This window comes from Fringilla coelebs (assembly GCF_963513975.1).
Source record: "Fringilla coelebs genome assembly, chromosome: 7".
NCBI lineage: Eukaryota > Metazoa > Chordata > Aves > Passeriformes > Fringillidae > Fringilla > Fringilla coelebs.
In genome coordinates this window covers 26,178,237-26,190,778 of record NC_140035.1, presented here as the reverse complement: position 1 = coordinate 26,190,778, position 12,542 = coordinate 26,178,237, and the positions used below count along the sequence as shown (strand labels likewise).

General features: G+C 45.9%; 1 protein-coding gene across 1 annotated transcript in view; it reads right to left on the bottom strand.

Annotated features, from left to right (window-relative positions):
• Nucleotides 1-7,607, bottom strand: part of CCNYL1 (cyclin Y like 1) — a 36,843-nt gene extending 29,236 nt beyond the window's left edge. The window contains exon 1 of the mRNA XM_084208960.1: nt 7,306-7,607. Coding sequence (XP_084065086.1) covers nt 7,306-7,549 — 244 coding nt within the window. The 5' untranslated portion in view covers nt 7,550-7,607. The remainder of the gene's footprint in view (nt 1-7,305) is intronic.
• Nucleotides 7,608-12,542: the final 4,935 nt, after the last annotated feature.

The window sequence follows — 12,542 nt, the reverse complement described above, 5'->3', positions numbered from 1 at the left end:
TACCTTGTGCTGGAAAGATGCAAGCCCCTTAACACTCCCAGTAAAAATGTAAAAATGATAACAAATTAGATGAGCAAATCTGCCAATCCATTTCAGAAAGTCTGTTATTCCTAACAATAATTTCATATAAAATTATTTCTCCTTCAAATTATGTTACTCTAATTCTTTTCCCCAAACCTTTTAGGAAAGTTACAACTCTGGTTTCTACATTTAACCTGCTTTGTTTATTTGTCCCAGCCACTCCAACTGCACCAGAGAGCCCAACATGCATAGGTTGCTTTCTATTTGCAACTCCCCTTCTTGAAAGATTGTTAAAAGATTATTTAGAAAGATTGTGAATTTACACAATAGACACAGAGGGATATTTTAAAGCTATTTAATAGCTGTCAGTTAATTTTTATGGCACTACTACAGAAACAGTTATACCATTACCAATACATATTTGTTCCACACAACACACCACCACACCCACCCTCCCTTTCTGGGACCGAACGGAGCCAGGAGGCTTCCACACGTTTCCTGATGTACCTGCCAGGGTTATAAGCATTTCTACAGATTTTAGCCAAGGCAGGTTATCAGGAGTGCCCCAAATTCCACAGCAAAAGCAGGACGAGTTAAAACAGTGGTAAACAAGATGCCCTTAAGATTTTATCTTTGGACTGGAAGGAAAACAGTAGCTCACAAGCTAGATTGTAGAAGTAACTAATGTTTTGTTAGGGATGTGTTCCTGCACTGCATTTAATTTAGGATCATTTAAAGGACAAGGAGAAAGAATTCGTTCTATGCTGTCACTTTTTATTCCCCACACCAACCTTCACACATAACACAACTCACTATCACCAGAGGTTAAAGTGGAAGTCCACAGCTCTAATTTTCTAACTGATAAGCCAAAACAAAAAAACTCAAAACCAAACCAAAACAAAAAACCAAATGTCCTCCCAAAAAAACCAAATGAAAAATGAAACAAAACAAAACAAAAAACCAAATAAAACCAAACTAAAAACAAACAAACAAAAAAAAACCCACAAAAACCACCAAACCATACCAAAAAAACCTATTTTGGTATATTTTAACATATATAGAGTTATATATAGAGTAACCAAATTTTACACTCTTAGATCTATGCTGACAACAGCAGGCCTAAGGAAAGCCTTCCCATAACATTCCTCACACCTTCTCTGCCTGACTTCCAGCCATGGTTCAGAAAGCAGAACAGGCGAGTACCAGAAATTCCAGTCTCAGGTTGTGTCTGCAGGTGACCAAAGCAAGACACACTGCAGTGTTTGCTGGTGTCACATGCCACCTGAAGGACTGGCACGTGGTACGTTTTTCACCTCTTCCAGTTGCTTGCATTTGCAAACTTCAAATGAAGCCTGGACCTTACCTGCAGTTTGTTCTGTAAAAGAAAAATAACTACTCACATAACAAAACATGTCCAAGAGCTTTACAGGAAAGCTTGTTTTAGTCTTTGAAATATACTGGCATTCAGCATTTTACTATCTGAGCCTGACTGACACATTTCATAACAAGCCAGTGTTAGTTTTCACTAAACTGGAAAAAAATCAACAATGTTTGATTATTGCAATGATTCCAGACCCTTTCAGAAGTCCAAAGAGAAGCAAAGCTGTGCTATACACACACTGCTCATCAAACACTGTAGAATGCTACCTGGCTGACAGGGGGATTTTTGTGTAAGCTGTCAAGGTAATCCTGATATTCATATCACCTGCAAGGAAGATATTCAATTTTATTCATCTGGCTTTACTACATGTTTAAATAAATAGCACCAAATTTTTTTAAACTCAGTACCATCCTCACTTATCTCTTGAAATCAAAGCATTCAGAATTTTCTTCTGAAAACATTATTTTTCTAAAGTGTGAAATAAAAGTGCACACTCAAACTCTAGATGTAATAAAGAAAAAAACAGATAGGTTTAGAAATCTCAACATAAACTTGCTGGCAAGGATCTACAGATGCAAGGTCTGGGTTTTTCATGTTTGGTAGAACTTTCCTCCCGCCTCCCATAGTAATTTCTTCCTTCTCCCTGCATATGGAAGAAACACAGCTAGAAATGTTAATTTAATGTGCAATATGAATCTGGGAGGAGTAGGGTTTTGTGTTTTGTTGGCTGTGCAAGAGTTCATTCCCCTGTTAGTCAGCTTTTTGGTATGACCTCACCACAATGATCACACTTGAGAGAGCACATACTTCTAGCCACTGAACTTCTGCTGTTCAACATCTACCCTGCAGGTAGGAGGGAAAACAGCAAATCTCCTAAAGAAAGCCAGCAGAGGATAAGGATGCCAGAGGTAAGTCACACAGAATCAGTTTAAAAAAAAAAAAAAAGTTCAGATTAAAATGAATTCAGTTTCCTTAGTTCTAAAAGTCTCATCAAACCTCTCTGATTATATATTTCTTTTCAATAGCTGTTATGCTGAAAGCCTGAAGAAACACACCAGAAACAAAATCAGTCTCTCTCCACATGAGCTTCATGTACATATGGTCTATATCAACTATTCTTAAAAACCTAAGGTTTACTTGCCTGCTGTGAAAGTCTCCAAGACTTACTGAAGAGAAAAAAAAAGGATAGAGGATTCTTTAGTTGCCAGCAGCATCCAAGCATAAATATAGAAATACAAATATTATAGTGCCACAACAAATTATTTTATAGCAAATTCCCAATTTTATAGGTAAATTTTATTGCTGTTCCTGGATGACTTTATGATTCAGTGATTTCCACTACAGGTACTTCACAGATTGTTTCTAGAAGCCATGGCATCAAGCTTCTTAAGGTAACAACGTGGAAGGTGTTTCAGGCTTACAGAAAGTGCAATACTTCATATTTGTCAAGATCACAGACTATCTGCAGCTGCTACAAACACAGTTATGGGGAACCAAAAGTCAGTCTAAGTAAGGTGAAAAACTCGGTGACTACAAGGAAAAAAGGAGAGGGAATACTAAGAAAAGGCACCAGAGCATAATTTGGTTTTTAGCTCTGGCTTCATGTTTGTCCACATAGACAACAGTATTTATCAACCTATGCAGCTATAGATCTTCAAACAGAGAGGCACAAAAACCAACACAAGATGGTTAAGCCTTCCCTGTGATAAAACTGCTGGCATCAAAAAGCTATTCTTTGCACCAAAATGTTTTAACTTAACTAACATTTTAACTAGGATTTAAAAAAACACCCAACAACAAACCAACACCAAACTAAAAAAAAAAAAAAACAACCAGGAAAAAACCTCCACCCACATGCCTGAAATAAGATGAAATTATATAAGAGAAACAAATGAACAGTATTTAGACCTTCTGCAAGGAGATTTACAGACAAACTGATAGAGACAACCAGATCACAGACAATCAATATATCCAAATGTCTGTTCACCTTCAACACTGTTTAGTAATTTCAGCATGCAGACAACCTGAAGCTTTCAAGAGTTACTCTAGGCACTAGCCAGGTAAACGTCACTCACTACATCCCTCTTCAAAGTTCTCTTCCATTTGCCTTCCCATCTAACCAGTGTGTGATGATCACATCCCAATCAGCTCCTCTCCTGATCCCATTTGCTGTTCCCTCTTATCCCTGCCTTTTCCCTTGTCATTCTCCATGCCCCAGTTATTCAGCTGAGGGTACCAGATCACTTTGTCCCACCACTTCAGTAGGGCAGTACTCTTCCCCTTGGTTCAAGGGAATCAGGCAAACCTCTGCTCAAACTCAGTGAACAGCAGCAGTGCAGGGAGATGATTTCAAGTACAAGTGAGAAACATCTGCTAAGCAAGGTCTCATTCTTTTATCCAAGGATCAAAGAATTTTTGAAGTAGATCTATGTTTAAACATAGGGATCTAGCAAGAAAGTGTCAGCTGTAAGTTCTTCCCCTAAATAACAAGAAAAAAAAATCTCAGGGAAAACAAAAAAAAGGAAGCCCAAAATAAAGATTAGCAGACACTCATTTGGGGGGGGGGAACCCAAACAACCAAACAAACCCAAACAACCACACTAAACACCAAACCAATCACCACAGCCCACTAAATGGCACACTAAGATCAAAGAGCTACCATCACTAAAACTAGATAGGAAAGCCTTTTTGGTCAATGCAAACTGTGTTGAACTGTTGATTTAAGGAACACTTAATGCTCAGCTGAAAAGTCAACTAGCTGCTTCAGATTCATGGCAGACTTTGATATTTAATATTAGCAGTAGGCATGAACCTATCTGGAAAAAACTTCTGCTTTCAAAGTTATGTTTATTCCCTGCTTACTTAATCCAACTTGCCCTAGCATATCAAACCACAAATACAGGCTTATTTCTCATTTGGAGAAAGCGTGCACCAAACAGGTTACGGCTCAGGATCTTGAGAGCCATAAAATACAAGGTCATGCTTTAAATTCTCTTAGAAGAGGATCTGACAAACCTTTCCTGTTTGAATTAACCTTTGTTGAAACATGAGTCTTTCGGTTTTACAGTGTGTTTTACCTCCATTCCACCTACCACTGATTTTTTGTCATACATAAATACCACATTGCAATTTGTCCATTTTAAAGAGTGAGAATTTTCTTGTTTCCTTCTGATCTGATACAGACAATCCAAGCAGTGCTGGCTGGAAAGCAGTGCCTGTTAAGGAGAGTGCTGAAGAAGCTACAGAATAATCCTCACTTAAGAGCACAGACCTGCGAGGAACACATTCCACTTGCTATGGAAGAGCAACACGAAGCTACGAAACAATATAAAACAAAAAGTCCAAAGCTCAGTTGGTAACTTCTGCATTCCTGATACAACCAAAACATTCAATTTTAGCAAAACAAGTGCAAAGGTACTTAAGACAGACTGTAGAACAACAAACAACATGGAGGTAGAAATTTAAGGAATGAAGCATCTCCATCCCATTTGGATGCTAGCTTTCTGATATATTTAGCAATTTTCTTAGAAACTCCTAGAACTGAACAGTGTGGAACAAAAATAGCCAAAATGATCTTGTCTTTTTTCCTTGCAGCTTTCTCCTTTCTCCCTGCCAAAGGATTCAAGAAAAGGGCAATCAGTAGGTTCTCAGCCTCCCATTACAGAGTAAGTATGCATCTTAGCTAGCCCATGATATTATACAATAATCTATTACAGAAATATGCTTTATCCCCCACATGAAACCAATACTTTCTAGTAGTCAAGATCACAGACACATGCAGGCTGTCTGCATGGTTTGGGTATGCCAACATCCTAGAGTTTAAGAGGAATAAGCATAGCTATCTGGCCTATTACAGATTTATTCTTTCATAGAAGGTATTAAATTGAACAAATAGCTGTCTCACTTCTAACTTCTTCATAAAGCCTGGATCATAACACTGGATTTCAGCCTTCACAAATAGTGCTTTACATTTTGAACATAACTTCTTCAATTCTATCCAGGGAGCGCTTTGCAACATTCAAAAATCAACACAAGAAGTTTTACTTTTAAGATTGACTACCCTGAATTTATTTTAATAAAGGAATCAAAATTTGATACTTTCTGCACCTCTGAAGAGTTGTATCCATCAGAAAACTTCAAATGTCATCTATCACTTGCAGCAGATCAACTTTGGAGGGCTATAGCGAACCACTGTAAAAGTGATCTTTAAAATCATCTTAAACGTATACCACTTATGCAGTTCTAATGAAGGCTCAGGTTTCTATAACTACAAAAGTAAAATTTGTAACAGACAGCTAGTATCTTATTCTTGGACCATACACTTTTATTCAGGCTTGCAAATTTAAAAAAAAAAAATTAATACTCCTCTACTTCAAGGCCAGTCCTGAAACATGGATGAATTCACAATTAAATCTGTTACTTAGCACAGCTGACATGATCACATACTAAAGACTCAAACAAATACAACCCTTACTCCTGAGGAGATTTGTTCAGCTTAGGCATTTTTGCATGGCTTATTAGAATCTTTAGGGAGTTTAGCTCCTCCTCCCCTAATGAGTTGAGAGAGTTCTGTAATAATCTTCCTGCAAAAATAAAGGTTTATTTCTCCTAGGCAGCAAACATAATTTCTACTCCCGCACAGCTGTCTCAGAGGAGATCCAAGGGGCTGACTGCTCCATCTCATTTCTGGAACAGCTGCACCATATGGTGCTGTGCAGAACCCTGCAAGTTGAATAATTCCATTTCTGAAGGTCTCCTCACGCTCTTCTGCAACGAGTCTGACAGCAAAAATTTTTTTCTTAAGTTCAAGAAGAGTATGGATTACAGTGATTATTGTTATTGTAAGCACCGTACATTAAAGATGTCAGGCAGACTATCTTTTTCCAAGCGAATATATTTCCCATAGGTGTGGTTAGAATTGCGAAGAGGAACAGCAAGATGTTTGTTAATTAAACTAAGTTTTGAATATCATGAGGTGCTAGGCTGCGCCGTGCGGCTGCAGCAGCAGCAGCACCACGTGAGCGCCCGGGCAGGCAGGCAGGAGCACCCCGAACCTGTTACATGTCCGGGGAGCTCCCTCCCGGCAGCACAGCCCGGCGGCTCTCCCGGCCCGGGAGGAGATGCCTTACCGAGCGGCTCTGTGAGGTACCAGCGCTCCGGGCGCCACTGCAAGCAATCTGAGCAGCACACACGTACCTTCTTCCCATGAGGCCAAGGAAAGCAAATTGGGAACACCGAGAGCTACGCGACAAGGAACGCCGGTGTCATGAGTCCACAGTTACAACCCTGCACAGCCAGAGTATAAATTACTCACGTCCAGCCACGGTGATGTCATATGCACACAATCTTTGTAATTCTTAATTCCCTTACTCCCCACACACCCTCTTCCTTCCTCCTGTTCAACAGAGACTGGAAATGCAGCAGCTTTTGCGATCTGCCCGAACACTACGACCGAGTCACGACTCCATAGTTAGAGAGAAAGGAGCAGCCAGACTTCTCCGCTTCAGCCAGGAGCAGCCGGGGGCTCTGCCACGTTCTCTGCTCGTTCCCCGACCCTCTCTCCGGGATCCGGGCAGGGCCGGGCGCTGCCCGGCAGGGGAGGCGCTCCTGGCCCGGGCGGGGACTCGCCGAGCGGCCCCAGGCTTGTCCCGCGGGCGGAGGTCCCGGCCCGCAGCCGGACCCGCCGGGGCTGTGCCGGCGCCCTGACAGCCGCGGGGAACTTTGGCTGGGGCGCGGCGCGGGCCGAGCCCCGCGGGGCCGGCGGGACCGCGCTGCCCCCGCCGCCGGACAAAGGGGCCGCGCCTCGGGCCGCCGGTGCCCCCCGAGTGCCCACCCGGGCGGAGCGGGGGCACCGAGGGCACAGGGATGCGGTGCCCGGCGCTCCCCGCCCGCCCGCCGCTCACCATCCGGGAACTCCCGGTCGCTGATGTGCTGGAGGTGGGGGCCGCCGCCGCCGCCGGGATCCGAGTCCCCCGACTCGGCCTCCGCCGACCCCGAGCCGCCGCCGCCGCCGCCGCCCGCTGCCGCCGCCTGGTACGCGTCCGCCCAGCGATCGGGCCCCGGCGCTGCCCCTCCGCCGCCGCCGCGAGCCCGGCTGAGCTTGGGGCTGGCGTCCGGGGATACGCAGCAGGTGACGGTGTTGCCCATGGAGCTCGGAGCTCCCCCGCCGGGCCCCGGCTGCGCGGCTCCGGGCTGGGCCGGGGGAGGGGAGGCGGGCGCAGGGCGGGTCGGAGCGCGGGGCGGGCTCAGCGCCTCCGCCCCCGCCCCGGCCGCGCGCGGCCCCGCCCGCCCCCACGGCCGCGCGACCGCCCCGCCGCCTCCTGCACGCGGCGAGCACAGGTCTCGCGCGAGAGCCCGCCGGGGGGAGCCCGGGCCCCGCCCCGCCACCGCCCAATCGCCTCCCGCCGCGGCGCCGCGTGACGGCCGCTCCGCCAATGGGCGCGGGGTTCGTCACGCGCCCGCCGCCGCGCCCTCCCCTGGCCCGCGTCTCCGCCCTTCCCTCCCCTCGCCTTCCCCACGCGCACGCGCGCACGCGCACACGCACCGCCGGCCGCGAGGCCTCGGACGCGCCCCCATGGCCACGCCCGCTCGGCGCCGTGCGCTCGGCCCCGCCCCCGGGGGGCTCGCGCTGGCCCGGCGTGCACGTGCCACGGGCGCGGCGGGAGCGGCCGTGCGGGAATGGGGGACAGCCGGGGGACAGCCACTCGCAGGAACACGAGCCACAACGCCAGCGCTGCCCCGCCGCAGCTCCTGCGAGCTGGAGCAGCTCGTGGCCGGCCTCTCCCCTCCCTCCCGAGGGCTGAAGGGCTCCCGTCCCGGGGGAGCCGCTCGCCGGGCGCTCAGCTCGCTGCCGTGCGCGGTGCCTGCCGGCAGTCCGGGAAAGCAACACTGCACGGGGACACTGCATCCCCAGGGAGCCCTGAAAGTCCCCAGCAGCTGCGTATTTGCTTGATGAGTTTCAGCTACCTGAGATCTCCTCAGGGGACTGGAATGTTCAAATACACTCCAGGGAAGATGGATTGGAGGGCGAGATACCCACAGCAGTAAGAGGCCCTGATAAAGGCAAACATGCGTTGTTCCGCAATGAAATGACCCGCTATCGCTACAAAAATTTAACTCTGGCCCCTGATAAGAAGAATGGCTCTGCAGAAGACTTAAGAACACACAAAAGTATTACAAAACTCTGCTATCATGCTGGCAGTTATTCCAAAGATAAGCAGGCTCAGGGTTTTACTCTGTTTTGTAGGACAAATCCTCATGTTGGCTCTCCCATGTGATGACAAACATGGAGTTTTTGGGCAAACCATGTGTAGTTTCTTTGAAGAGAGGAAGTCAGAGATGCTGTGTTTCCAGAATTTGTACAGCTTAATCCCAGGCACAATAAAGTGATAAACCAAATGATTTATAGTCTTACATGAGGATTATTCCCTCAGACTGATGAATGATACCTTTTCACTTACCAGCAATTTCTCTAAACTGTGTTAGCTAAGCCTGTCTACATGCTACTGACAGTTAGCAAAGCCTTGTTACTCCAGAGGAATCTGACCTTGCTGTGGATTACACCAGGGCCTTGGGGAAGATTTGCTTTCAGCTCTTCTTGAACCTCTTCAGGTCAACTGAAGTCCCTCTGCAGCCTCTGCAGTCTGCTCGGAAAGCTGTAGGCCAGCCAGTCCTGCTCCCAGTCCTAGGAAAGGCCAGGCGATAACCATTGGGTGGAACAGGAGACTGACCTGGGAGAGAAGAAGGGGCTTCATGCAAAATAGCCATTGAGAGATTGGTGTTTTCTTCCCTCTGGCATTGCACCCAGTGTTTTTTTGTGAGCATGGTGGGGAAAAAGAAGAAGCTAGAGGGTTGCCGTGACTTATTGAAGTAATTGATTCTCAAGCAAGAATAAGAGTTGGCTTGCATCTGCACTATTTAATATGAAAACTGGCATAATTTCCTCTTGCACGAGAAGAGCAGTACCTTCCCTCACTCTTTGCACCTGGCTGACTATTTTAAGAAGCTGGAGAGGCTGAGCAAGCTGCACTCCTGCTGCACTGCTGGGCCCCCTCCAGGGGCTCCATGCCAGTGGAGGTGAGCTGCTCCATCCAGAGCAGTGCTAGAAGGCACAGGCAAATGTGCACACCTCAGCCGGACAGCAGCCATGGCCAGTGTCTGTGCCTAAAGCCAAGTCTGTCTGCTCCTTGCAGCCCTGGGCTGTGGGGCTGCCTGGCTTCAGCAAAGAAAGGGAGCTGCAGCTGCAGCAAGTGCCTCAGGGCATCCCAGCAGCAAGCTGGGACCTCTACTAACTCTCAGCTTTGGAGCAGCCTCAAGGAAATCCTTTGTGAAAGCTGTGGGTTTGGGCAGTGGAAAATCCTTGTTCAAGGGTGAGGAAGTGAGCAGGAGTGGCTCACTGGGCAGCTGAGCACCAGGACCCAGCCTTTGGGGCCAAGAGCCAAAACCCCACATACCTGTGCCAATAGGTGAAAAATGCTGGGAACTCAGAGTGGCTGGAGTATGTGATGTGCCTCACTGCTATTTGGGTGTGAAGGTTTTGGTTCCTCTGCCTCACAGAGGCTGAAGTTTCCCATGGGTTTCATACTTGTTCTCAGTGTGTAATTCTGCAAAGGGGGAGAGATGAAGGCTGCTCTTCCCCTGTGCTACTGCTGTGGTAAAGGATCAGGATTTATACAAACATGCAGAGGGAGGAAAGAAATCAGTAGTCTGTTTCCATGTGAGGACTTATTCATGTAGGTCTTAAACAAGAGGAAGCTGAATTTAATCCCTGGAAGTCACAGAAACAGCAAACTGTCCCACCTCCTTGTCATTCCAGGAGAAGTTGAGCTTCCGCTTCCACATACCTCTGTACAACAGTAAAGAGTAATTTTCCATATCTGTGCATGTTTTCATTTAGCTGCAGTGATGAGGAATAATAATTTCCTGCTCTATTTTGGCAAAGTAACTCTTAAAGACTTAACTCAGATCTGACTTACCAGGTTAATATGACAAAACCTGTTGCTGTGTGTATTTTCTGTAGAACCAGGTGATCCTGTTAATAGGTGTAGTCTGAGCAACACCCTGCAGAAATGAAACACATTATCTTTTATTTAGATAACATTCAGCTTAACATTCAGCTTCTTATTCAGTTTAACATTCTATTGACTTACTGCTATGGTAATACACTGAATACCCTCTAAATCTATCATGATTTACTACTGCTCCTGGTCCTCTTCCTATTTTCTGTCTCATCTTTCTACTGTTCTGTTTGATTTACCCCAGTGAATCATCAGATTTCCATTACTAAAAAAATCAGTTACTTTGATGTACAATGGGCAGCACGTACCTAGATCCACATTTTGCATAAGCAGGCTTTTTGGGTGGTGGATTGTGGCAATAATGAATGCCTGAGCTGAAAATAGCTTACTACAGACTGTTGGGATTCAACCTTTTTTCCTCCTGCTCCAGAAAGAGATGTGTGTGCCATGGGTCTCCCAATTACCACCCCTTGTCTCTGAGCAGGGCACCCAGTGGGCAGAAACCCTCAGGTGCTTTAATTTTCACAAAAGGGAAAGCAAACTAATTTTCAAAAATGTGGGAAACAAATCCTAATTTAAGCCCTCTCGGGAAGTTGCTGCAAACTTCAGAGCTCCACACAGCCTTTAAGAAAGGCCAGACAGCATCTTGAAACAAACCCTAAATCAGATTGTGATGACAGCCAAAGGAGTAGTGACCTTTGCTACTAATATGCAGAGATTAGAAAGACCTGTGGTTTATTCTGAATATACAAAGGACTAGACTTGCTCCTCATGTTAGTCTAATGAGGTCAGAGAAGCAATACCCTGCCAACTACTCCAAGTGAGGAGCACACCCTGCCAACCACTAAATGCAGCTTCTGAGCTATAAACTTAAATATATGTATAATTATTTGCAGGGTGCATAATAAATGAAGACTACCAGGCTTGACACAACTAATATTAGTGCTACCAGCTGTGTTTTGGCTTGTGGGCTTACAAGGGGAGGTAATTCTGTCTCTTTACTTGGCCCATTTGCTGAGTACATGGGAGCTGCTGTCTGCTTGCACTTCTCAGACAAGTCTTTACATTTCCCTGTAGGCAGAGTGGTGCAGGTTTTTATTTAAGTCCCTCTCTGAAATCTCAGCACTTGCATTCACAACCACACAATCCTGTCGTCCTTTGCCTCATTATGCAAAACCAGGCTTCCCTTCATCTGTAAGCAGCAGTATCCCTAAGAGGAGATGTCTGAAGCCAAAGTTACCAGCTTCTTTATAACTCTTGAAAAATTCCCAACTCCAAGCATATGTTCTTGTCCACACCAACTGCAAACAAGAAGATGAAAGTCTTCTAAAAGGCTTGAAATGAAATTGCAGAATTTCCTGTAAACCATCTAGCTTCACAGTCACCATCAGTCCCAGAAATAGAGAATAGGCTCGTTGCACACACTTGGTTGTGCTTTACAGGGCCGAGAATCTTAAATCCAGTAAACTGCTGTTATCTTCACCCTGATTGGGTACTGCACATGCCTTTCCAAGGTCATGCAGCTCCTTGCCTATCTGCAGGGTGATGACACCAACTCTGGGATGTGTTTTGTTCAATTTCTCCCTTCTTAGAAAGTGTCACAGCTGGGGGAGGAGTGCTTTCTGATCTTACTTGGGTAACTTGGAGAAGAGCCAGGGCTTTGTCTTTTCCTGGAAATGTAGCTGCAGGAAGAATGAATCACCAGGTTGAACCTGTATAACCAACTGAAAACAAAAGCTCAGACTTCTGTGTCTCACTTGGAAATAATCGGGGGAAAAATAGGCATCCTGTTTTGAAAACCACTACCAGCTGACAGGACAAAAATGTTGCACATGTGATGTCTTTTGAAGCTGACAAGTAACCTAAGACTACAGCCATTTAAGGGAAAAATCCCTGAGCTAAACAGTAGTTAGGGAAATAGAATATTCCAATGTTTGGGGGAGAAAAGTAACCAGGGAGGTTATTCAGAACACCCAAGGTGGATTTTTAGTAGCCCTAATGTTTCACACACTATTAAATCTCCTGTACTACCTTGGCTAGCAGTGAATACAAGCAAACCAGGGCTGGGGAGCTGTGTTTGATAGCATAAGGACAGACTGCAGTGCTGCTGTCATTGATTAAAT